Consider the following 27616-nt stretch of genomic DNA (forward strand, 5'->3'; position numbering starts at 1 on the left):
AAAAAAATACTACATAAGTCAAACAATTATAAATTATGCATAGCATAAATTATGCCATATACGTCATTAAAATATATATATATATATATATATATATATATATATTCGAATATAGGAACTCATCCTGTATGTGAATGAGAATTCTCGACAAGAACAGGTTTCTTGCATCGGCTAACTATGGCGCGTCAGTGTTTAGATTTGTTTATGACGTTTTACGTGCAATTTTAAATCGTTTGAATGGTTTGATTGTTATAAATTTACAGTTTATATGTCACTGGCCTTAGTATATATATATGTGTGTTAATGATTTAATTATGTTCGACGTCCTGGTGGATAGAAAAACTGTGCACAGTTTGTGTTTCCACCACATCAACTACCTTTATATTAAGAACACTTATACAACAATAAATAAATAAATAAATAACACTAGTTTGTAGTCGGAGGTTTTGGTGTTTTTCTACTGCTATATTTTAACTGAGATCTTGGTATATGAGTCTATGTATATATGTATTACCTGACCTAGCAGACTTGCTTAACAGTCGAAGATTTATACCTTTAGGTGAATTTAAAAAAATGTGTGCGTGTACTAGTGTACACACGAAAGAAGTGAAACTTCTTTAGGACCTTATTTTTCGAAAAATTGATCTCCTTCATACAACTTTACAGGAATTGGTCAAATAAAGATAAATTAGATAAATTTTAATAGAAGGCTTTTATTATCATAGACATGAATACAAATAATACAATTATTACTATCATTGTTATCGTTATTATATATTTTTGTTATGAATGACTTCGAATCTCTTCGAATCAACCGTGGTGAAAGGGACAAGAAAAATATGTCGCGTAACGGAAAAATGTGACGGTAATTTTTTTCCAACGCCGATAAAGAAGTTTCACTTCAAAAAAATCCATTAAGCAAACGTCTTAAAGTAATTCTTGTCTATGACTTAAGGAAAATGTCGAAGCGAATGTCAAGTCTTGCATTCCAATATCCAACAAAATACAAACCTTAAAAATCGGACTAGCCGTTCTCCGGTAAAAATTGTGCAACTTACACGAATTTGTTGTATATATAATATTTGTAAATCTATATATAGATACACACTTTTGATATATTACAGAGCACCAACACTGTTCTCGCAATCGTTGGGTTAAGTAATTTTCAGTCGACATCCGTTTGCACTCGTTCAGAAATGACTTATTATAAACATCACAAAAGTAACTTTTATATATAAAGTAAGTATACTACTTCTATATATATACTACCAATAGAGTTGAGATAAATATACCAACCATAAGAGTCCACATCCATTGTAGCGCCGTGACCCAAAAGCATCTTTAATATATGAAGGGAACCGCTCTCAGCGCAGTCGTGTAATGCCGTATTTCCTTTGACGCTCTTTCTATTAACATCTGCGTTTAATGACAGTAAGTACTTCGCGATCCGTATGTGACCCTTGTAACACGCTATCATGAGGCACGTGTGACCGTGTCGATTAGCTATTTCTATATCTGAAATTGAAAATAATATACGTTAAAAAAAGAGAAGTTTAACCTTTGAAGTTAATTCTGAGAATCAAGGAAGAATATTCTCTATATTCCTAAAGAATGAAAGAGATACAATATAATTATCAATTTGTGTCATGTGACTTGATCACAAACGAAACTAAGTACAGTATCAATGGTGATAGCGATCCCATGTTTTTGTACGAAATTTTGATATAGTTCTCGCAATATCCGTAGCGCTGATATACCTTAGGATGGCGCTGTACAAAAACTCATAAATAAAGTCACTTATGAGCGCTGTTTTTGGTTTATGAATAAATTAAATCATAAATTATCAAACAAACCAATTGTCTGTGGGATTGGACTTAGGACAATGTTTTATTATGTTTTCCATTCCCACTCTATCTGATTATTAACATGAAAAGAAGCTTTCGATTCATCAAAATTACCTCGAATTCTCTTTAACATACCTGCACCATTCTCGACTAGAAATTTAACAATATCAAAATGTCCATCGAAGCAGGCCGCGCGCAGCGGCGTGCTGTGAGTCCTCGTGGTAGAATTGACGTTCGCGCCGGCGCGAACTAGCAACCTGACCAGGGGAAGATGACCGGCGGCCGCCGCACACCATAACGGCGGCGCGCCTTCGATGGTCTCACCATCGAATGTTACTGGAATTTAAAATGAATAAATTTACATAAAATTCAATAAAATTAACGAGAAATTAGTTAAAGTCATAATTATGACTTTACGCTGTATAATTACTATACAACACTGACCGGAAACCAATTTATAATGAACCTTTAAAAAACCTATTCGCCTCATCTTCTTCAAATTCTATACTCAATTCTTTTCAATCCCGAAACTCCCTCTTATCATTATCATACTAATGTTTTAGGTATACTACTTATAACTAGTATATGTTACGCTCCTCCAATAGATGTTTATTGGAAATTCCATCTCACAGCTCATCCTTCTTAGGCAATTCGTTTAGAATCTCCACCATTAAGTTGTGGAATAGGCTGCCCGACTCCATACGATTGGCTATCACCTTAACATCTTTTAAAAGTCTTCCGCATAAACATTTCTTAACCATAACCATATTCTTCTCAATCGTGAAATTTGTAATTCTTGTACATATTTCCTATCCTTTGCATCGCATTGCATCTCATGCAATTCATGAATACGTGAGATTGCTTGTTAGCGATAAGTCCGCTCGTTGCATCCCTTATAATTTTCTATAAATATAACGAGGTGTGAACAAATAAAATAAAAATAAATAAATTTCGATCAAAAAGTATTTTTCTTAAAAACTTATAAATGTTCTCGCTTCGCTGTCGAATAGTTTAAGCCATTATGCTATATATAAGCCGGAAAATTTAATATAGCCCATAGGCCGATCTATTTTACATTTCCTGACAGGTGTATGACCGCACGGATAATTGGATTGCAGTAACTAGCAAGTTAAAATGATTACGTAAATGCAGCTATAGGTCATCCTAAGCTCGTAGTGTATTTAAACTGTTATATGATTAGTCTTTAGCTAATGCGATTACAGCACTGCTTTTAAAATAGTCATTTTGTACACAATCGACTCTTAATTTGACACTCGTTAATTTTAATCTCTTTAAAAATTGTATTTTTTTCGGTCCCTTAATACTCGATAAATTGAATAAAATCAATTTTAATTACTTCCTTCGGTAAGTCCGGACTTTCCTTCCTACTCTTTATAATTTGAAGTGTTTATCATGCACAGCCCTGTCGTTGTTGATACATATAGAGAACTATTAATTGTTTTTTTTAATCCTTTGGACATACATAGACTGAAATCAGACTCAAAAAAAGAATACGGATTTCTTCTAAATAATATATAAACAATAAATTACGAATTTCGATCAAACGTTTATTAACTGAAACCCATAATCTCGATTATTTAAGCGCTTGTTATTTTAAACTCATGGTAATTCGAATATGTCTGGTTTGAAATTATCGAGATTCGTCTGATAACGCAGGAAACATTTCCGGGGTTTGGTTATGACGAAATTTTATTTGCATTGCAAAACACAAAAAATAACTCTTGGTTATGGATGTAGTGAATCTCGTTTAAGACGTGCAATATAAACGAATTTGATCTTTGATACGAGATAAGGCTTACACTTCCGTGTAACCTTACCATTACAAGTTGTTGGTCCTTGCTGTTAGGGATTATGAACTTTATTTTTATTGTAATAATGTTTAATTTCCATTGGAGTACTCTTATAAACATTGCAATCAAAGTGAAAGAGAATCGATGTGAAGTGATATCGCCGCCCATGGACATTGCCAGAAGGCTCAAAAGTGCGTTGCCGGCCTTTTAAGAATTGATATGCTCTTCTTGGAGGAAGTAAATAATAATTGGTTCGAAAATACTTTAGACGTCAGCTGGATCCACATAGTGGCAAAAACTGAACTTAAAAAACGCTCAGTTCAGTACTTATACACGTTGTGTAAATGCACTTTAGGAAAACCTGTGCTCCCTAAGATTAACGTACTAACATTATACAACTGCTAAACATATTAATATTTAGTATAAAGTAGCTACCATTACCTGAACCAGGTTGTTCGATATCGGCTTTGCACCTTTCTATGAGATATTCGGCTACATCATAATGGCCATTGCGACAAGCTATCACGAGAGGCGTGGCCCCGCTCACTTTGGCACCGAGCAGCATGTTCATCAGCTCGTCAGAGCGCCAACTCTGCAGGTACACCTGGAATAAGTAGAGAATTCATTAAGTAATTTCAGGAAATAGTAATTGTCTTTTTTGTAACTAAAATCATTATGTTATTTTTGACAACTATAAAGTAAAAAATCTGTTTATTCAGTTAAAGTATGGGACCCTTTTGAGTAAATTTATTATTTATTGATTACAGAAATACATACATTATCCTTACAGACTATGCCAATACGATAATGTTGAGAAACATTAAATAAAATATAATAAAGTACATATATAATATTAAACACATAATATACACAATATCGCTTCTGTGAATTCACTCTGCGAACATATAAATATATCGATAGTGTCGGAGACAGCATTCAGTAGTCGCAATGTAAATAATACCTGTGATGTAATAAGTTAAATTATAAATAATTTATACTATTTCTGAAAATAAAAATAGAAAATAAATCAATGGCGCAACAACCAGACCTAAGTCTGGGCCTCAGATTTCTGTATCTGTTTCATGATCATTTGTTAATCGAATAGGCAAGTAGGGGATCAGCCTTCTGTGCCTGACACACGCCGTCGGCTTTTTGGGTCTAATGCAAGCTTTCCTCAAGATGTTTTTCTCACCGTTCGAGCTAATGTTTAATGCGCACATAGAAAGTAAATCCATTGGTGCACACCCGGGGATCGAACCTACGATCTCAGGGATGAGAGTCGCACGCTGAAACCACTAGGCCAACACTGCTCTTTTCTGAAAATAGGGGACATGGATACATATTTCCCAAAATTCCCGTTTCACGCGTAAAACGTTTGTGCAGAACAAATTTCAATTGTATTAGTGGAAAGAGCATATAACTAAGGATATGTATGACAAGAATGTTTCACGCTCTTTTGCTACGGGTTACTGTAAAGTCATTTGCTTGACAAAGCCGGAACACGGATAACGGCACTCGGAAAACTGTAAGTTGCAATAAAACTTCTCGGAAGTTCTCAGAAATACGTTCGAAATGGTTTTTAACACTTGGTCACATAATCATCGTGAGTAAGCCGGCAGTTCTCAGACCCTGAAGACGATGACGTATTCCTCAGTTCAGTGATCACCTACTGTCCTAGAAATATAAAAAAAAACCAATGAAATGCGCCAGCCCCTTTTCGGAGGTGAAGATCGCATACAATGAAATTGGACTCTAGATATTCCTTGATACGTGATTAAGGTGAAAATCTTTTACTGTATACTATAGAACGTGTCTTTTGGACATTTAGACGACGACCAAACTATATCACAGTTAACTAAAGTACTATTTATTATATTAGATGTATCAAAAGTGAAATCGAGCTATACGCAGGCGCCGTTTGCTCGGCGAACGCATGTCGCAACGTATTGCCTCACCGCGATCGTGCCTTCTAACAATATTCATTTCAAATACCCACACAGATGATTCATACAAAGCATCAGTTGGTCTATTATTGCCTTAAAGTATACACATTAACGTTTCCTTGTTTTCATTATTTTATCGCTTAAATTTTTTAAATAACAAAAATTCCTAATTTTATATCAAGCCCAAATAAGGCTTAGTCTTCCCCAACGTGACCCACGCCCCACAGGGCAATTTGATTGTTAAGGGCTATTCAAAAATTTATTAAAATTATTTGGAATTAGAATTGTTCATTATATGTTTTACTTACTTTATCGATAACAATTTCGTAGTATTTTCTTCCTAAAATATGATAGGTAGATAGATCATATCTGTTTTTTTATTATTACGAATTGTTTTTATTAAAAGTTATGTATGTGTAATGGGGACGGCCATAATAATTGTATGATTACATAAAATAATCTTACTTTCTAAGTTCCTTCAAGAAAAGATAATTGAGGGCGCGAGCCCTCTGGCAATGAGTGTCCATGGGCGAAAATATCTCTTAAGATCATGCTACTGTCATCGGGATTAATAAAAATTAAGTACAAGACACTGTTAAAAAAAGCTAGAAAAAAATTAACGAACGAACCTTATAGGACCAAAACTCCAGCGCTTACGAAGAGAAACTAAACGTTTTAGAAGAAACAACGAATTAATAAAGACTCCTTCGGTTTCGAAACGCATTGTCTCGAGACAATTATCATTGTCCCTCCCGGGTTCAATACCGCGTATTAGCATATTCGTAAACTAATCTACACAGGAAATTCAGGTCAACTAATTGATACAAATATATGATTTGGGTACAAGTCTCAATGTAAAACAATTCAACAAAAGATATTAAACAAAGGAAAAAATTATCAGAAACTGATAATCCAATCCTATTTATTTTATTTTCTATCATTGCAGCCTAACTAATTAGATAGAAAAAATAACCTAAACCTATTCCGGTAACAAATACTGGACAGTGCTACTTTTGTTAATATGTTATGTATGTCTTTACCGCAGCAATATTAATGTATAGGACAACCTGACTTTAAAAAAAAATAATCAGTCGTTAATATAATGTTATTCATAAACGTATTTTATAAATAAAATAAATCATTAATATGTATTTAATCATTTGAAAAAAAATTTTTAACACCAGTTCATTAATGTGTAAGATTTAGGTAACTAAATAAAAAATATATATATATATTTTTTTTTGTTGGGGTAGTACAGTATATTAGTGTTTAATTGAGGGTAGTATTGAGTATTATTGCATTTTGCATAAAACGTGTAAGAGAGAGATAGAGAACATAATTTACGGTTGCAGTGATAATTTTTGCCCGAGGGAAAGAGAGACAATATAAAAGGTGACTTTTTATGATGAGTATAAGGGCACAATGGTGTATAATGTCAGATAGTTGCATCTGACTATTATCAGTTCTATCAATCTCAATATTTTAACAAAGAAAACAAGTTACTAAGATCGTCATATTTAAATTCAAATAATGTACATTCCAAAAAGGAAAGTATCGTTTGGACACAGGTCCAACAATATTACATACAGATAAATGTTATATTGTTGTAATTTGGTAGTTTATTGTTATGGTTTCCAAACAGGCGTGCTAAATTTCGTTTAATGTTTGTCGCAATTAGGTATATCGATTTGTTTTGAACATAATTTATTACTTACCTGTTTCAAAATGGTTAAGTTTTTGGTAATTATTTGTATATTAAATATTATTACTTCAATAAATTTCCGTAAACAAAAATTATTACCTACTTCCGATGGAATTTTCTTATTGATATGATATTACGAATGCGGAAGTCTCACACAATAACTTTACACAAAATAAACAAATCAGATGCTGCAACCTTTACAGGTCTGGGCCTCAGATTTGTGTATCTGTTATACGATCAGTCAATCTAATTGGCAAGTAGTTGATCAGCCTCCTGTGCCTGACACACGCTGTCGTTTGTGTTTAAGGCAAGCCGGTTTCCTCACGATGTTTTCCTTCATCGTTCGAGCGAATGTTAAATTAACACATAGAAATAAATTCCATTGGTGCTCATCCAGAGATCGAACCTACGATCTCATTATTGAGCCGTCGTCATCGTCTGAGTCGATAGTGTACGGTAATAAAATCATATTTGTAATGACTTCTTTATTTGTATCGACTTATTAAAGCCGTATCTCTCTCTTATCTAATAATAAGAACGGATACATTTTTTAATATAATTTTTTCATGATGGCTTAAAAAAAGTATGTAGTTCGCTTTAATAATTAAATAACAGGATATTTTAAAGGTCAAATTATTGTTAAATACGATTTTTGTAGACAACTGTTACGTATGCCTTACGTCAGTGGGTCTCATTTCGGGTCATTGACACACTTAATGCCTCCAACAGATTACACAATGTATTTATCAATTAACTGTTCTGCCTGTCACTATCTACCGAACGGATTTTTGTACAGTATTCACCAATACACATAGATTCTTGATGTAGGTTTATTGTGGTTCTATAAAAAATGTTTTTAAATACTGCTATATTACTGTTTTTAAATACTGTTACATTACTGTTTTTAAATACTGTTATACAATTTTGGTAAATACAAAGGTGATTAACCTTTCATCTTCATTAAACTTTAACGTAAAAGAGCACTTAAATAAATGAATATATATGGTTATCTTAATAACACAACATCCATTTTATTGGGCTTTTATAGGTAGGTTTATTACAACATTTTTAAGTCAGTATAAATTCATTAAGAATTGCAAATTACAAAGGCGGAACGGTTTTTTTTCGTCGCGGTGTTGCTGTTTTTTAGTGATAAATAAAAAAATATAATTGTATACCTATTAAATATATGTTTAAGAAACATTTATATAGGAAATAGACATTTAAATATTTCATTCCAAAAAACATAGGTGCGACTCCATCCATTCATCGAGCTCCGGCTGTGTTCTAATGGATCTCCGGTTAATAAGTGTAGGATTAGTACCAATCTAGGTGATAGCTTCCAATCAACCGCCACAAAAATAACCATTGGAGAAACATGTATTTGCGCCAAATCGGTGCCAGTCATAGAATTACAACAATTGACGATTTTGACTTTGACACACGAACTGAAAATGATAGGTGACGTTCCGGCGTAATGCAAGCATAAGCGTAAACCGTACCACATGGACTCATTACAAAAAGTACGACAGACCACTGAGGATGATAAGTTCTTAGGCCGCTAACTCGCTGGAATTCCATGGCAACGTCGCAGCCTGATCGATTTTTGGATTCCTTCTTTTACTATACTGACACCGCCAGCGCATTATATTTTACCGAGGGATAGGAGCATGTTAGATACAACTACCAGATACCCAGGCCCACGCAATGTCAACATATAAACACTATTCATGCGTGTCCCTACATTATGCCATATGCTTAAACATAACAACGCAGTGTTGTACACTAGAGAATGTGTGTCAGGCACAGCCCGTACCCACTCTGTAACTACGAATAGGAATACCAGATCCCAACGTTTTTGGATACAAAATCGAAGTAGTTCTCACAATTTTATGGATCACACGAATTAAAACCATGCCCTATAAATAAATACGAACGAAACTGATACGAAACATATAACATCATAAAGGCTTGTAGAGCCACTGGTATTTATATGAATAAATATACACTAACGTAATAAATACAGGTTGACAAAGACCAATATTGTTAAGCGTTTCTTAAATGTCCATCTTGAGTTATTGAATAATAAATCAATAATGTTACACGTTATCTAAGCATTTTTGAATCAAGGTTATTTAAGAGCATACATTATATGCTATATTATGCTAATTTTGTGCGTCTATTTCAGGGTTAAAGACGTCATAACTAAAATAGTATTAGAAAAGATAATGATAATAATATCCGTCAAATTTAATATAACATGAAATACTGAAAGCGTACCCCTAGTATAACGTTTAATAATGCGTTTAACAGCAGCTTTCTATTCTCAATCCCAATCCTATTTTTACAACTAGCGATTGATATTTCATACCATTCCTCATAAACTACTTTTTAATAACCGATAGATTGATAGTTCAATCTGTAAACCATTTTTGGGAGGACCGATCGGTATTTTTGTATTAATATTTGTATTAAAATGACAGATCTACGCTTGTTAAGTCTGTGTAAAAAAATGCTCAGAATAGTGTTAATCTTTCCTGGATAATTATATCCGTTATAAATCTCATAAGGATTAACGCATAACGGACCAAATGGGACGTCTTACTACAAAAACTGAGTCCACACTACCTCATAAGTATGACAGAATTTTTATGTAAAGTAATTAACTTTATATCTTTACCGAGACCGAACATAATACACGCTTAAAATGCCAGACTAGAAATACCTTTCTTATTCTCCTCAGGAGGCGTCTTTGCCGTCTCAGCAGTGTCTTCCCGCAGCGTCGCAGCCTCTCAATCCACTTGCACCTCGTCGGCATCAAGTCCATCAGGTCCCAAACACCACCGGACATTATTCACACTTCAATCTCACAATTCATAATACCAACTCTCACTTATAGTACTCACTTTTATAATTAATCCGCTTTCATTTAAATATTCTTAAATTTCGAACACTTAAGACTTTCAGTTTATTCGCCACGCTTTTGGTTCAATCAAATTTGAATATCTAAAAAGTAAAGTGCGTCACAGAGCGTAAATTTTTAGCGTAAAAGCGAATTAAGTTTTGACGTCCGAAGGTTTGCGATGTTGTGAATAAACAGCGCACGAGTTGCTTTAATCGTGCAACAGAATGCGAGAGACGATACTGCTTAATAGCCATATGTTTTGGTTTTTAAATCGGAATAAAAAGATCGGTCCCGCATACAACTTCGAAGCTAAGATAATATTTCGAAGTCATCTTCAATAGTCAACATTCTCAATTATTATATTGACAAAAACAAACAATCTTTTAATGTTATCCTCGATTTTTTTTTCATTCAAAGACATTTACACCGTACCTGTTATTTATTTTTTCATACAGAACCATACATCATAGACATACATTCCGTATGATGTATGGTTGTGTAAGGTTAGAAATATTACATTTGATGACCTTAAAATCTTAACAGACGTCCTCGCAACTGTTTACTATTTTTGTCTACTTATACGAATAGGAAGTATATTTTTGATTAAGATGTTTGTTCCTCATAAATAGGCTTTATTACTCAAGGTAGCATTTACAAAACAAGAATTTCAAATGATATATACACGTAATATGCAAAATAAATTAAAATACAAAATTGTCTTAAAAAACGTTTGGGCCTAGCCTTGCAATGTTGTCACGTGTCACTGCTGTGCACTAATGGTATTTTCTGTCCATAGTTTCAATTAGTAAAAACAATGACATATTTCAGAACAAAAACTTTTGAACAAAAAGTTGTTTCAGAAAAACGTGACTCTATTTGAATACAAGCACGTTCCGTTCCGAATCACGCGACTGAACTCCGCGACAAAGTTTTAATTCATCGGAGATATTTTGAAATTGACTATAAAAAGCTCATTCAAACTCAGCAATAATTTTTCCAGGTATTTTCGAACCGTTACGACTTGAGGGCCTTCTAGAGAAGAGTACTTAAAGGTCCGCAACGCACTTGCAAACCTCCTGGTATTGCGGCTGTCCATGTCCATAAACAGTTAAATTTAAGGGACCTGCGTGATCGCCTACTGTCCCATGAAACAAAATTTCCTTATTATATGCTTGCAATGATAAAGACTTTATCATAAGGATACTATAAAAAATATCTGTTGACTACTAAGGCGAAACGTATAAAATAACGTCAATTTAAACATTTAAATTTTTTGTTAAAGTCAAATCTGGTTTATAAGGGATTTTAATTTCGACATATTCTCAAATTGTATTAAAAAAATTATATATACAGTCAAAACCGTTTACGACGGCATCGTGTAGAACAACATACCGGGTATATTGACCAAAATCAAAGGTCCCGGCTGAATTCTATGTATTAAGTACTTAACAACAACGTCATCGGCTGTTACGACTATCGGTTTATACGACCAAATATACGCACATTTATCACATCATAATATTAGAATCGTCTAATGCCGTCTCACCAGCAAGTAGTACTGTATCTGTTTTCACTAGTATTTTTCCATAAATCACTAACGACTAACCAATAACACCAGACGTTTCAATAAACATTACAATTCGTCATATTAAATATTATGATTGAAATGATATTGATTTGCAAGTAAACAATTACGTGCAAAGTAGTGATTGTCTAAACAATACTTTGCAATAAAGATTAGTCTTTATTTCCTCACAAACACATATATATATATATATGAGGGACTTAGCAATTGTCATCACCACCGTTCCTATAACAATTGACCATTCAATCCAATTTCAAAATACAAATTTATTTAATTTTCGCGACTAAATTTAAAATCACAACAGCAAATAATATATTTTCATAACATCGAAAAAAACATTGAAGAATAATAAAACACTATATGTTTACTGAGATAAGATAGTGAGGCATAGCAATATGTTATCTAGTATATACAAATTCGAAATATCGACTTCGATCCGACTTCAATATTTAATTTTGTACCTGGATATTGAAAAACAATATTGCATTTGACAACGTCGGGACCGCAATCCCTACCGTATTAGAACTTTACAGTAATAACTTACTTTTAATAATATATCGTTAAAGAATCAACAATGCGTTTATCGATTTATTGTTTGAAAAAACATAACTATTAAGGTTATATATTTACTGTACGAACAAGTACATGGAAGACAACGGTAAAAGCCTTTACAATTGATAAATAACAACAATGATTAATAATAGGTGTACTAATCGTTTACTAATTACTAAAAACATTTATATGTTTTCGAATAATTAAAAATAAATAAATCTCAAATTAAATTATGAATCAATGAAAACATTGTTTATGAAACAATAGAAAAAAATCTTGGTAAAAATATATCGTATGTAACTATTTTTAATTAAGATAAGAAATAACACAGTTTTGATAACTATAGCTACCAATTCATATTTAAGTAATTTTTCCTTCCCGGCAACTTATGCTTCCGGGGGCGACTTCATATCGCAAAATAATAGTATTCCGTCCACATTACATACTCCACTAAAACCATCAACAAAAAATCTATATTTAAATAGATACACAAAATGCATTAGAATGCATTGTTTACGGTCGAGTAAGGTTGCACTTTCTAGCCAGTCTTGGTGACGACATATTTTGCAACATTGCCTACAAAATGCTTATTATATACATATTTCCCCACTTCTGACTGACACTTCCCATGTTTGATTATCTAAATATATTTTTATTAGTAACAGATTTTAATTTATTTTAACGTGTAAAATTTTTCCTTTAGTCCTTCGGGTTTTTATTAAATTGGTTAAAATACACACTGACTGTATACTTATGTCCGGTATGAGGCCATAACTAAAACGTATTAACCAATATCCGAATTTTAATGACACTGTCAATTATTTAAACAGTTAAAACTTATATAAAAATAATAAAACAAACTGTGTGTATTGAAACAAATGGAGTATGGCGTAGGCCAAATAAAACGCGCGTGTATTCGGGACCACTATCACAATTCGATTGTATACAATTTTGATTGTGAAGACACGATCATGTACCGAAAGTGGGTCGAACCGCAGGCAACCGACCGCGTCTGTGTCGAGTGCAACACTGCAAGAATCCTCTTTCACTCCGGTTACACAAGATAGTTGCGTAATTTTCTATTGCCTTTCCATCGCTGTACGACACACGATGCGTACATAACCCCAGTTACTTGTAGGGCTTTAAGCTGTGAAAACCCTGCAGTACTGGTAACGATTGTGAATCGAAATCAGGGAAATTCCATTTTTCCTGTAAAATGGAAAGTCTTAAGGATTTTATTTTTAAACTAGGGTTAGCTCGTAAACATTTTACTAGGTACATTGCATTGTGTTTATACATTTATACATGTAACGAAGTTATGTTTAAATAATACTATTAATAACAACTATATATATATAACCTTGGTTTGATTAGCGAAGCAGAAAAAAATCCACAAGGATTAGTAAAAAATACTCCGTTGTATTTTAACCTTACCTTCTAAGCGGTCAAGAAAAATATAATAATATTATCCAATCAAGAATCGTAATGCCCGAAACAACTAAAGAGATAAAGCAAGCGTCAACCTTTACGATTCATTAAAATGGTAATTGCTTGTAATAAATGTATCAGAACTACGTTAACATTTAATTAACTACACGGTCGCTTAAACTTTCTAATATATAGCCTTTTTTTAATTCCGGAATAAAATGTTTTTTTGTTAAGACCGAATCTGTATTATTGGGACTGTATTTTTCATAGAAATGGTATGGTAACCATCCACCAACTCGGTACTAAATTTCTTCGGTTTAATTCCGCCTGTAACATGGCAACCATAGTAACTAATACATAAACATGTAGTCCATGTAACATAAGGTTAATAGTTGATTTTGCTTAAAATAGCTATAGTACATAATTAGATAGTGTTTATGTGTATGAGTTGCAGCCAGAGCATTTTTCGTTTTAAAAAAATACAAGTGATTAAATATAATTAATTAATATTAGTGATAGACGTATAAGGCTTTAATTATTTATATAAAAGGGATATGATGGACATTTTTCATAACCATTTATATAATAGAAACAGAAAAAGACAATATTCGATTTAAAATTTTATACAAGAAAAAATAATAATTATCTATATACATACATGACAACAGGAAAAAGATAACACATCGAATTGAGAACCTCCTTCAGTTTGAATTCAGTTAAAAATCGACAGTTATTGAAATTGACCGTAATCATTTCGTCGGTCGTTAAGATTTTTGTTGAATACCAACAACAATAATTTGCGGAGGAAATGTAATTTATGTCTTAATGTCACTGCTTTCTTTTGCAAAAAAGGTGTAACTAATATGGAAATTACATTTTAATTGAAAAAATACCGACATTACAATATGCCCACTTTCCTTGTAAGTGCATTTTTTGAAGCGAAATTAATTGGAATAATAACAATTCTTCGTAAATACCATTTTAGTTATTTTAATGGGGTATTACAATTATTTTAATTTGACGGCAGCGTTAAGTTTGACATCGGCATGTCGAAATATATTCGACATATTTCGGGATTTCGTTTCCGTCTCGACTCTGAATCTAACTTATTGCTACAGCTTTTCAACGCTTACAATTATTACTATAAGAGTTATTATATACGCTAATGTATTATTTTAATATGCGTTCATTTACCCACGTCTAGGTTACATACAATATAATAAGCAAAAAAATAATAATAAGTAAAATTAAAAGCCTGAATTTAGCTCACAAGTATAGACTTTATAGTAAATAAGATTAGTGCGATTGCCAAGTGAATCTATATTGTATGTAGCACATAAAATATTTTTAATATTGATATGGTCTATAAGATATTGTTAGGTTGGCTAATTACGTAATAACTTAAGACAGAAAGTCCCTTAACTGGACTGAATAAATAACCGACTTGGTATTACACGGATCTCACGACTTTTTAGCCATAGCGTTGAAAGACTTGTTTTTTACAAGCTAAGTTTTTGCTGTCATTTTGTTATTCTAAGATGCGGCCCCCGTCCAGATACAGGCCACCATCAACTTTTACCACCCTATTTCATGCTTTTGACAATCAAGTCGCCTAAAATTAATATAAGTATACTATTTGCCATATAATTAGATTGTATAATTCACAACGTAAGTAATATGTACAATGTTTCTTCCTAATCTTATGTAACGAAATATTTAATGTAATCGTGATACGCGATTTCCTTCGCTCACATTTTAATTTAATTGTAATCAAATTATTATATAATTTTAACCTCATTGTATTACGTATTAGCTCATAAATGAGTCCATGCCTTGGTCCACGGAAAGGTTTAATATGGAGCTTATTAAGAGCAAGAGCCTTCAGCCTGGAAATGGCAGACCCATTCTTTGAAGTATGTATGAAATATATAAGTAAAGGTGCATTTTTTTTGCTGCTTTTTCATTAAAAAAACAAGTCATGTGTACGTAATGTATTTGTGTGTAACACATTGAATTCTGAAAGCAGCCTCCATTGAAATTTAGCCGCCTGTTAAAAATTGCTTAGCAAAATATCACAGGACCTACAAGGGTTTTAGATTGAATCCCTATTCAAGGAAGGCAATGGCAGCCCATGACTTCCTGTTGCGTTCATTGCTAGGCTTTGAGTTGCTCTCTTTTTAAATACATTCGGCTGATCCAGAGGTTCCTAGGGTTAAGCAACACGATCAGTCTGAGCAATCACACTAATGTCTTCTAGTCGAGCACTTTTTCCGAGATGACATAAAAAAACGAGTGGAGCATGATGTAAAGACTCGAGCGGTAACGCAGATTCGGCTCTGTACATCGAGAGCAAACAACGTATATGGCGAGAGAACCTTGAGGTATTTGCTACCGCGGCTAATAAATGGTCTACCCAATCAGATATTAGATAGCCTAACGCTAACCAACATAAACAGTAAATTGAAAAACTACTTTTATATGCAATTGTCGCGCTCCTAAACAAGACTGCTATGGTTACATTAATACAAACCACAGCGTTTTTCTAATGAAACATATTGTGATTATATTATATTATTTTTTATAGAGAAAAAAAATTATAGAGAAATAACTTAAACGAAACATGCCATAATTTCATCTTATTACGAAACTTTAGTATACTATATCGTAAATTTGCATATTCTTTAAAAGAGTAGCTAAGTTACATATTGTTTAATGTTTTCAAGCGGATGGTGAAAACATTATTAAAGCGATGTTTTTGCAACGTAGGGTTCTTAGAAAACAAGTATCAACATACTGACATACAATATTATAATTGAAAAATGTTTAATTGCTGATATTTGCATGCCGATTAGACATTGCAGACTGCGCGATTTTAAAAATAATTCATAGAAGCGTACTAATCCTTAAAAGTCTGGCCACGCACTTCCGAGGCTTCTGGCATGTGCTGTATCACTTAACATCAGGTAAGCCTCCTTTCTTTTAGTCCCCTGTGTTATATAAAAAAACTTATACTAAGTAAGTAAGTGTCATAGCAAATGCAGGAAATATTATTTGCTTTAATAAAACCAAGTTTTTCCTTAGCTCAGCCCTCAGAATATGGAACCTAGCACATTGCACAATCTAATATATTGCATCGATAGTTGCAACCCACTTCAAAACGAAAGTACCAGCTTTCGCAATATCTAAATCAGACCCTTTCACAGGTAATATCTGTGATACTGGTAGAAGCTTTCCGGTTTCATAACTAAGCTCGGTTGTCTAAGCCTATTTCGAACCATAACCGGCTCTGTAATAAACTCTACTCTCAATTATTGGAAAAATAAATAATTCAATTTAATTCAATTTAATAATATCTAAATAAACCTTTTTTTTATAGAACAGTGGGCAAACAGGAGGCTCACCTGATGTGGACACTTTCAAGATCAGAGGGCTCGCGAGTGCATTGTCGGCCTTTTAAGAATTGGTACGCTCTTTTCTTGAAGGACCCTACCTTAAATTGGTTCGGAAATACTTCAGTGGGCAGGTGGCGCGCGGTAAAAATTGCCTTGAAAAACGTTTAGTCGTGGAACGGTGGACGTCGAGGTAAAACGGGTGGAATTTTTTTCCGTCTGCTCTGCGCCCCAACTTTTTGCTTGAACGAGGCAGGTGAGACGGCGCTAACGTATCCCACACTATCATGATAACTTAAATAGCCTAAAACTCGAAGACCTATTGTAATGTATTTTAGCAAATTTTGCACAGTGCCTTCTAACTAAGAATAAAAAGTCAGGCGCTATTTTTGCTTTATATCCCAATAGAAAAACAATGCATTCTTAATATTCCGTAATTACAAAATACTCGCCATGTTTTACGCGTAAAATATAATTCGAATGGAAAGTGCTTTACAACCTAATGACCTAGAATACAAACGAAAGTGACTTTCTAAGCGTGATCGATATCAATACTTAATGGTATTGTCAGGTATTCATTACAGTTATTGTTAGAAATTGTGGCGCCAGTGTCATGCATAAGCATTCCTGTATAATTAACTATAGTACATGTACTATGAAACATGTATTCAATATTCAAATCACGTTTAAACTTAGGTTTTTATCAATTCGATATTTTTGTTAAGTACCTACGTATAAAAGAAGTATATGTTGGACGCTGTCACTACGTCGTATGTACCAAAATAAAGCATGAATCGAGACGTTATGATTATAATACTAACCTAGTACTATTGTGACTTAAAAAAAAAGTCTTGTAATTTTATTTACGAACAAGATGTCACTTTAGAAAAAGCCTTTTACAAAAATACGCCCGAGATATATTGATCGGTTTAATATTAATCCCGGTGTCTGCGTAATTGCGAACTTCGTCTACCCTTGTCTTAACCTTTAGACTTGATTATGTTCAGAATCTTGTTTTACGAAACGTCTCGTACATATTATTTTACCGACTTTGGACACGTAAATACACAATTATATTTGCATAGACTGAAATTAACGTATGGATGTTTAGATAACCTATTGCGGCTGGACGTTTATTTTTATAAATATTTTGGAAATAAGCCATATTTTCAATAACATATCAAGGATTTTAGTGAAATCGGCCCAATCATGAGTTTATTTCTTACAAACCCACAATTCAAATTCAGGAGGCGAGAGACGTTGTGGCTCTACGCTTGTCGCCTAACCGCACGACGCATATATTTTTTAATAAAGCATTTAATATGATAACGTGGTAATGTTGAAGGTACTATACGATGGATGAATACATTGTAAGATATGTCGGAGCGATGGCATTACTGTCAGCTGCATATGTTAATAAACGTCACAGGCAAATTAGCGTTACACAACAATCCGTTACTAGACGCTTATTTAATGCCTATATATTTTAAAAATATTTAATTATACACTATTTAAAGGAATGTACCAGGTCTTTTTATAGAACAGGGGGCAAACGAGAAAGAGGCTCACCTGGTGTTAAGTGATACTGCCGCCCATGGACACTCAATGCCAGAGGGCTTGCGTGTGCGTTGCCGGCCTTTTAAATTAGATTAGGTATATTTTGGTCGCTCGATCTTACTTTTTTTTATAGAACAGGGGTTGACTAGCAGGAGGCACACCTGAAGTTAAGTGATACCGCCGCCCATGGACACTCTCAATGCCAGACGGCTCGCGAGTGCGTTGCCGGCCTTTTAAGAACTGTTACGCTCTTTTCTTGAAGGACCCTAAGTCGAATTGGTTCGAAAATACTTAATTGGGTGGCTGGTTCTACACATGGTTCCATATAAATGACTGTTTGATACAGAAGTCTATTGTAATAGACATTTCACAGTCGTCTCTCCGCGTCACAATTGTTATAATAATGTACGCTTACAAGTTCATTACGACATAACATAGGTATTTAAAATAGAACAGATTTATCTATAATAAGTTGAAAATAGGGCCTTTGTAGCCTTAATAAATACCTACTTAATTTAAAAAGTATTACGCTACTACTATTATTAGAAACGTTCAATGGCTTAGTGAAATAAAGAATACGCTACAACATTTTTAGGTTTGGGCCTCAGATTTCTGTATCTGTTTCATGATCATTTGTTAATCAAATAGGCAAGTAGGTGATCAGCCTTCTGTGTCTGACGCACGCCGTCGCCGCACTTTTTGGGTCTAAGGCAAGCCGGTTTCCTCACGATGTTTTCCTTCACCGTTCGAGCTAAAGTTAAATGCGCGCATAGAAAGAAAATCCATTGGTGCACAGCCGGGGATCGATCCTACGACATCAGGGATGAGAGTCGCATGCTGAAGCCACTAGGCCAACACTGCTCTGGCTTAGTGAAATAGCAGTTTATTTTTCAAAGGAGCAGAGCATGATTTTACAGACAACGGTGATTTTTTAAATCAGAAAGGGACAAGTGATTCTATAAATATTAAAATTCTAGTAGTGACCATATAGTTGAATTTGTAACGTAAAAGAAGGTTGTTTTTGTAATAAATTTTGACTCTAAAGGCAAACAATCTACTGTTATGTCAACACAACATATTCTGTTGATGTCAAGTATGACATAAAAGTTTTCTATATATTTACTAACACATACATACATTATGTACAATATTCTTAACCTACTTAGTAATAATGAAAAATGAATATTGAAAAAAAAACTTTGTACCCAGAGTACCAAAAGCAAATCATATTAATTAAATATATTGACTAATTAATGAGCTCAAGACAATTATTGATTAGAAATTACATCTGAATAAGGTTAGTTTTTTAATGTAATAGGAGGCAAACGGGCAGCAGGCTCACCTGATGTTAAGTGTTACCGCCGCCCATGGACACTCACATAGCCAGAAGGCTCGCGAGTGCGTTGCCGGCCTTTCTTTTCTTGAAGAACCCTAGGTTAGTATATACTCAAACTTACTTCATTCGTATAGGTAAACAAGTACACTTATAAACATCAACAGAAAGTTATATTGCTTCTCAATTAACATTTACTACCAGTTCGCAAGGGCGTAGAGCGGGTAAGATAATATAAAAAAACCCTTTATCTAAGTTTCGAACTGTTGATGATATGAATGTGAAAGCTTTAAAGTGCAAAATCAAAATAACAGTAATTAATAAATTCTTTAAAACGATTACACTCGATCTCTACAATGGAACAATAACATATAATAGTTTAATAATTTTCCAAATACGTGGAACCTACACAATATTAATAACAATGAAATGCGTCATAGTACTTTACGTATGATTAAATGAAGCTTTCGTTGCAATACATTTCATATGCAATGAATCATCGTGAAAGTGCAAATTGTGTTTCGAACAATACGAGAGCTGTTCAAACAGTTTCACTTTCATTGTACAGTGCCAAATTGAGTAGAAAAGTCCCAACATCTAAACAGCCTATGTCATCAATAATATAAATTGTAAAACAAAGTATCACAATTCAGTTCTTCTACCGCAATGACATCCATGAAAGCAAGTCGGTTCATTCATTTAGTCCCTACTCAAGGAGCTTTCTGCCTCAAGATATTACGTAATTAACTAACCCTTATAGTGACCATATCAATATTAAAAAGCTCTAATGTTTTAAATAAATAGATTGATATTGAGAACACAATGTATCTCACAAGTAATATATTTTATATTTATTTAATATTAGATTGTTTAGTATGTTTAAAAAGCTTCAAGTTTAATCTACAACGAAGTTGCCTGTCTGAACTGTTTCGAAACAAGGATGGTACGGCCGTGCCAATGTTTTGCTCGGCTTGGCGATGGAATTACGAATCAATTTGTATACCTAGCTGTATTCATCCCGTCATAGCGTAATATTATATAGCCTTACTTTAAAAATATATAACTCAACACAAAACAAGCATCAAACCCTTAAAAATGTGTGGCGCTACAACCTCTAAGTCTTGGCCTCATATTTCTATATATGTTTCGTTATCTTAATATTCAAGGAGTTATTTAAACACACGACCTGAGTGTTAAGAGGTATAAGCGTGAGCCACTACGTCACTACTCCTCTTTGAATTTATAATATGTTTGTATTATCAGTATTAAAAAAAAACAATGGCGCTACAACCTTTTCAGGTCTGGGCCTCAGATTTCTGTATCTGCTTCATGATCATTTGTTAATCGAATAGGCAAGTAGGTGATCAGCCTCCTGTGATCCTCCTGTCCTCCTGACACACGCCGTCGCCCAACAATATCAGTATTAAGTATTAATGAAAAATCTCTAAACTTAACCAAAATTTTTGAAATTCATTTTCATAACAGTATATAATATGGAACTTTATAGCACTTTTCTATACTCATATGCAATTTATGTAAAGGATATCCTTTGATACAATATGTATCATATACAGAAAGGAGTTTGACCTTAAAATGTTATATGATATTCTTAAGCTGATCTTATTACATAAATGTTACGGGTATAACATAGTACATGACGCTGATGAAGCCTCATAAACGTACTAGACAAGCAAATAAACAGCACTAGCTTGTGCCTCCAGATTTACTTGCACTGGATAAAGGCTACGTTTATTTTATTTATATGTAACAGGCAAGGCTTCTTATTCAAAATGTCATGTTTTTTTGTCACATAGAAAACGAAAGAAATATAATTCAGTTATTTATTTACATAATCTATATTGTCTCTATTAAAACCTAAACATAATAATCAAGTAATTAAAAATTAATAAAAAGAAAATTAAAACTAATTTAAAAAGTTTTGTTCCCTGTGGCAATGGACCTATAAAGCTGGCAGCATTACCTAGCTGTATTGCGATACTTATTTGTTGAGCGAGGTAAGCACCAGTTCTCGGGACACTACTATCTACCACTATCTACCAGGCGCCAACTTATTATTATACTTTAATAAAAGTTTTATATTTATTCAAATGATATGAAGACGACTATACCCCACTTGCTATTTGTTAAAAAAAAAACACCTAATAGAATAAAATAGTGTGCTTATTTATCAAAATAATAATAATATACCTACGTCTAATGTCAAACTTATTATTTATTTGGTCTAATTTCAATAAATATAACATGTATAATGTTAAAACTCATACTGCGGTCGCTGTCTATAAGTTTTACTTATAAAACAATAATTAATACAGGAATTATTTATCTTAATGTAACTAACTTTTTTATTTTTTAATTAAATGGATACAATAACATTAGCTTGCAAAATTAAGAACGGAAAATTATATAAAACCTGCTGAAATTTGTAATAATATTATTTTCATTAATATATTGTTTAATTATTAAATTTATAAAATGCATTATTTTTCGTCACTCATAAACCACGTTAAACCAAGTATTGACGAAACTATAATAAACCGGTGAAATTGAGATGAGACATTTTACAGAAAAAGGGTTTCGTTGCTAACTAAGAATTCATGAAATAATGAAAGAAAGCCCGCTAGCGAAGTAACAATAACCTTATCAGAGCTAAAGCACTAATTTCGATTTATTAATTAATTTCGAAATACTGCAAAGAAGTACTTCATGCAGTTTGAATGGGCAACCGTCTTGTACCGGTACGGTCAATCGGCCATCAACCGGCTTTCCTGATAAAGTTCCCCGACAGTTTTCACATTGAACGCTTGGAATACATTCTCTTCGTTAGTATTGAAGACAAAAATAATATTATTCCCGTTTCATTCAATTTCTAAGTAATACTACGTACTGACATCGCTGCTAATGGCATCCGAATGCAATTCAAAATAGCTTAACACGGAACAAGGAAACGTGCGCCGTTGTGAGATTACATTTAATAACGAAGCTTGAAATATGGCAATAATTTCTATTAAATACTATAATGGATGATTATATAACATACTTATCCGCATACTTGAAAAAATACTCAGATTTTTAAGTAAAATTATAAGCGATATGACGAGTATAATTTAAGTTATAATAGAAATAAAACTAAAGTTCTAGAAGTAAATTGAAATATACGTAAATTAATGTATTGAGATCCCGACGATTCCAAATGAATTAATGAATCACAATCGCACGAGATCACGCCAATGTACCGACGCAGAGTTGGAATTCTGTAGAATCATTGGGATTATTCGCGTTGATAGCAGCAGATGATAATGTTACGAAGACGGGTCGACTGCAATGTTTCTAGATTTTTCCACTAGTTAGAGAACTTTTCAGCAAGCTGTAATATGATTTTTGACCGTTTCAGGAGAGGGTCAATCACATATTAGAAAATTGTAATTTTCATAATGTTACCCTAGTTTTCAGGAAGCTGAAACCTTTTTTCAGTCGGTTTCAGAACATGTGTAGTCGAGTGGTGCAGTTTTCAGGAGACCCGTTTTCAGGCGTTTTCAGGCCTAGTTATACCCCTTTGATGAAGGAATATTCTAGACCGAACTTTCTAGGTGTGAGACAAGGACAAAATGATACGAGAGAGAGAGAGAAGATCAGAACTTTCTCGAAACTAGACGAGCACTCTAGAACGCCGTACGACAAGGACGGAGCAACGTGCGAAAGAGACAAAGAGTGCGAACGTTCTAGAATTGTGCAATCGCTACTCAGTAGCAAGCCCGCCTAGAAAGTTCTCGAATATTGTTTAGAATTATTCCCAGGGATATATAAGCGAGCCGAAACGCGACTAGTCACTTAGTTTTGAATGCGATAACAAAAGAGAAACACCGAAGCGATAAAGTGCGAATAAAGTGAATACAAGTGACAAAGTACTGTGTAAAGTGTGCATAAGTGGAGTAATTAGTGATTGTTTTGTATGTGTAATTAGTGCATCTCTGCAATTAATTTTGTGCCCATAAATTCCTCATTGATTTTTTTAAGAAATAAACCCTTGAAGAAATCTACGGCATTTTCTATCCGATCCCCTAGCTCGTAACATTTTGGTGTCAGAAGTGGGATAGAAACATGCCAATTACTCCAAGGGAGAATCAAGAGGAGTCTGTGGCAGAGTCTCCAGCTGCGGAGGGAGTGCAGACAAGGGCGCAATCAGCACGCGACGCCGCCCGGCGACAAAGTTTCGATGCAAACCGCGGGATGGGTGAAAGTAACGATGGCAACATCCTCCTTGCTCTGCAGCAAATGATGGAAGACCAGGCACGCCGTCAGGAAGAACAGGCACGCCGTCAGGAAGAACAGACAAGACAAATGATGGAAGAACAGGCACGCCGTCAAGAAGAACATACACGCCAAGTGATGGAAGAACAGGCTCAAACACGTCGCATGATAGAGGAGCAGGCACGACGTCAAGAGGAGCAGGCTCATCAGATGATGGAGGAACAGGCTCGCCGTATCGGAGAAAAACTTTGTGACCTGAAAGTACAGGTAGATAAAAAAATCGAGAATTTGGAATCTGATATGGATTGTAAGCTATCCAAGCAGGATAAACGTATCCTTGGAATAGAAAATGAAATCCAATGCCTGAAGACCACTGGTGTTGTCACGACTGTTGCACCACCTGGATATCTGAAAGTGCCTCCCTTTGATGGTACATCTTCTTGGGGCGCGTACAAGCTGCAGTTTGAGACTGTAGCAGAGTCAAACGGGTGGACTGACGATCAAGCTGTTACCGCCCTTATTCTGGGACTGCGAGACGAAGCCCTCTCCATATTAGATACCAAGAAAGGTAAGGTAACGTTGAAGCAACTGCTAGATGCCCTAGAATCACGGTATGGAGACGCACATTTAGAGCACGTTTATAGGGCGCAATTGAAGGATAGAATACAACAGACAAATGAAAGTTTGCAAAAATGGGGACTTGAAATAGAGAAGCTGGTAAGGAAGGCCTACGCATCCTCACCAGATGTTGCAGACAAGATGTTGGTTCAAGCTTTTGTCGACGGTATTCGAGACCGTGAAATTCGAATGGCTGTGAACCTTGGTCACCATAAGGACCTTAAGGATGCTCTTGCCCATGCGTTGGAGGTGGAAGCATTTTGCAAGGATCATCGACCTAACCGCATCAGGGCTGTCACGGAAAAACCAAGTTCCCAACGTGGACCCACCTGTTACCTCTGTGGGGAAATAGGGCATATGAGGTTTTCATGCCCTAAAAAAGATCTCAGAGGCGAAATAAAGACTAGACGTGGGGAACCGGAAGCAGCGGGTGTGACTGCCGCTGAACAGCGGCAGGGAAACGAGTAGAAGCCAGGACCACGGGGCGGGTGCTGGCCGGTTCTGTAAGGAAGGCCCCAAAAGTTATGATCACTCAAACTCAGGATGGGAATACCATTGTTATCGACGGAGAAGTAAACGGATGTAGGTGTGAGTTAACCCTTGATACTGGAGCTTCCCGGACAGTAATTAGATACCAACTTCTGAAGTCATTTTACAAAAGCCTTTCTGGTGGAAATGTAGAGCTCCTTACAGCTACTGGTCAGCACATAACCGTTCGAGGGGAAGGTATCGCTACCTTCAAGATTGGGGGAAGATCATACAGACATAAGGTGGTTATTGCTGACATCGTGGATGACTGTATTATCGGTTTAGACTTCATGAAGCATTACAACTGTAAGATTGACTTGAAGAACGGCACGTTCAAGTGTAGAGATGAGGTAGTTTCTCTAAAAGGTAATACATTGAAGGGTGGGTATGACGTCTATAGATCCATCACTGAAAATAGTACAGTCAGTAAACAACGAGATATAGTTCAAGAAGTATTAAAGGACTGTAAGGTAACCTTGTCAAAAGAAGAAATGTTGAAAGCAAAGGAACTATTGAAGTCATTTTCAGACATGTTTGCTACACACGATGGAGATCTAGGCAGGACAGGTGTAGTTAAACATCGAATTGAGACTGGAACCGAAGCACCGATACGTTTGCGACCGCGACGAGTACCTGTCGCATATGAAAAGAATATAGACAAGATGATTGCGGAAATGTCAAATCATAATGTCATTGAATCATCTTCCAGCCCTTGGTGCTCTCCAGTAGTTTTAGTCAAGAAAAAGGATAACAGTTTAAGGTTCTGCGTCGACTACCGTCGTCTTAACGATATCACAAAGAAGGACAGTTATCCCTTACCTAGAATAGATGACACCTTGGATACCTTAAGTGGGGCAAAATGGTTTACAACTTTAGACTTGAAAAGTGGATACTGGCAGGTGGAGATAGACCCAAGTCATAAAGAGAAGACAGCGTTCTCAACTGGAAAGGGACTATGGCAGTTTAAAGTTATGCCGTTTGGGCTTTGCAATGCACCTGCTACCTTTGAAAGACTAATGGAGAAAGTACTGTCAGGACTGATAGGACAAGCCTGCTTAGTGTACTTGGATGATGTAGTCATCATTGGGAGAAATTTTGAAGATCACATACGGAATCTGCAACAGGTGCTCACCAGACTCCATAAAGCTAACCTGAAATTAAGTCCAAATAAATGTTTATTTTTCAAAAGAGAAGTGAGCTACTTGGGTCACATTATATCGCAGGACGGAGTTCGAACAGATCCCGAGAAGATAGTTGCGGTGAAAGAATGGCCAGTACCTAAAGATAAAACTGAAGTCCGTGCTTTCTTAGGCTTATGTTCTTACTACCGAAGATTCGTGAAAAATTTCGCGGATATTGCAAAACCTCTTCACAGACTCACCGAAGAGAAGAGAAAATTCACATGGGATGGAGAGTGTGAAGTTGCATTTAATGAGCTCAAGAACCAACTATGTGAGACTCCGATACTAGGCTACCCGGACCATGATGGCGAATATGTGGTAGATACAGATGCCAGTGGAATTGGCATCGGAGGTGTACTATCACAGGTAAAAGGTGAGCGCGAGGAAGTAATAGCCTACTTCAGCAAGTCGTTATCGAAACCAGAACGAAACTACTGTGTCACTCGGAGGGAACTACTGGCTGTTGTGAAGACGCTGCAGCATTTCAGTAAATACTTACTAGGTCGCAAGTTCCGTCTTAGAACAGATCATGCTGCATTAAAATGGCTACTTCAGTTCAAGAACCCAGAAGGACAAGTGGCTCGATGGATCGAACAATTGCAAGAGTATGACTTTGCTACTGAACATCGCAAGGGTAGATCGCACGGGAACGCAGATGCATTGTCTCGTAGGCCATGTGAGGAAGACTGTAAACATTGTACAAGACACGAAGGTAGAGAGGTTGCCAATGTGAGGATACTCAGAACGGATACCATTAGTCCAGATTGGTGTGGTAAATTAATTCAGGAAGAGCAACAACAAGACTCTGACATTAAACCAATTCTGGACTGGATGAAATCTTCAGCTATAAAGCCGCGATGGAATGATGTTGCATCTACTAGCACCACGACCAAGAGTTACTGGGCTCAATGGGATAGCTTAGTTCTCCATAATGGGGTGTTATGTCGTAAATGGGAAAACGCTCGTGGGGA

General features: G+C 34.9%; 1 protein-coding gene across 7 annotated transcripts in view; it reads right to left on the reverse strand.

Moving 5' to 3' along the window:
- The window catches only part of LOC123707610 (protein fem-1 homolog CG6966), a 120974-nt gene that overhangs the window by 34877 nt on the left and 58481 nt on the right, over positions 1 to 27616 (reverse strand). For 2 of the 7 annotated variants that reach the window (XM_045657826.1, XM_045657828.1), the window contains exons 1-5: positions 13083 to 13357; positions 10026 to 10306; positions 4097 to 4259; positions 1980 to 2180; positions 1297 to 1515 (exon numbers count right to left, since the gene is read on the reverse strand). In XM_045657826.1, the coding sequence (XP_045513782.1) occupies positions 1297 to 1515; positions 1980 to 2180; positions 4097 to 4259; positions 10026 to 10151 (709 nt within the window). In that variant the 5' untranslated portion in view covers positions 10152 to 10306; positions 13083 to 13357. Of the gene's footprint in view, positions 1 to 1296; positions 1516 to 1979; positions 2181 to 4096; positions 4260 to 10025; positions 10307 to 13082; positions 13363 to 27616 lie in introns of those variants that run through there. The other 5 variants (XM_045657832.1, XM_045657830.1, XM_045657829.1 and 2 more) reach the window with 3 other exon arrangements.

Source organism: Pieris brassicae, chromosome 3, assembly GCF_905147105.1.
Source record: "Pieris brassicae chromosome 3, ilPieBrab1.1, whole genome shotgun sequence".
Lineage (NCBI taxonomy): Eukaryota > Metazoa > Arthropoda > Insecta > Lepidoptera > Pieridae > Pieris > Pieris brassicae.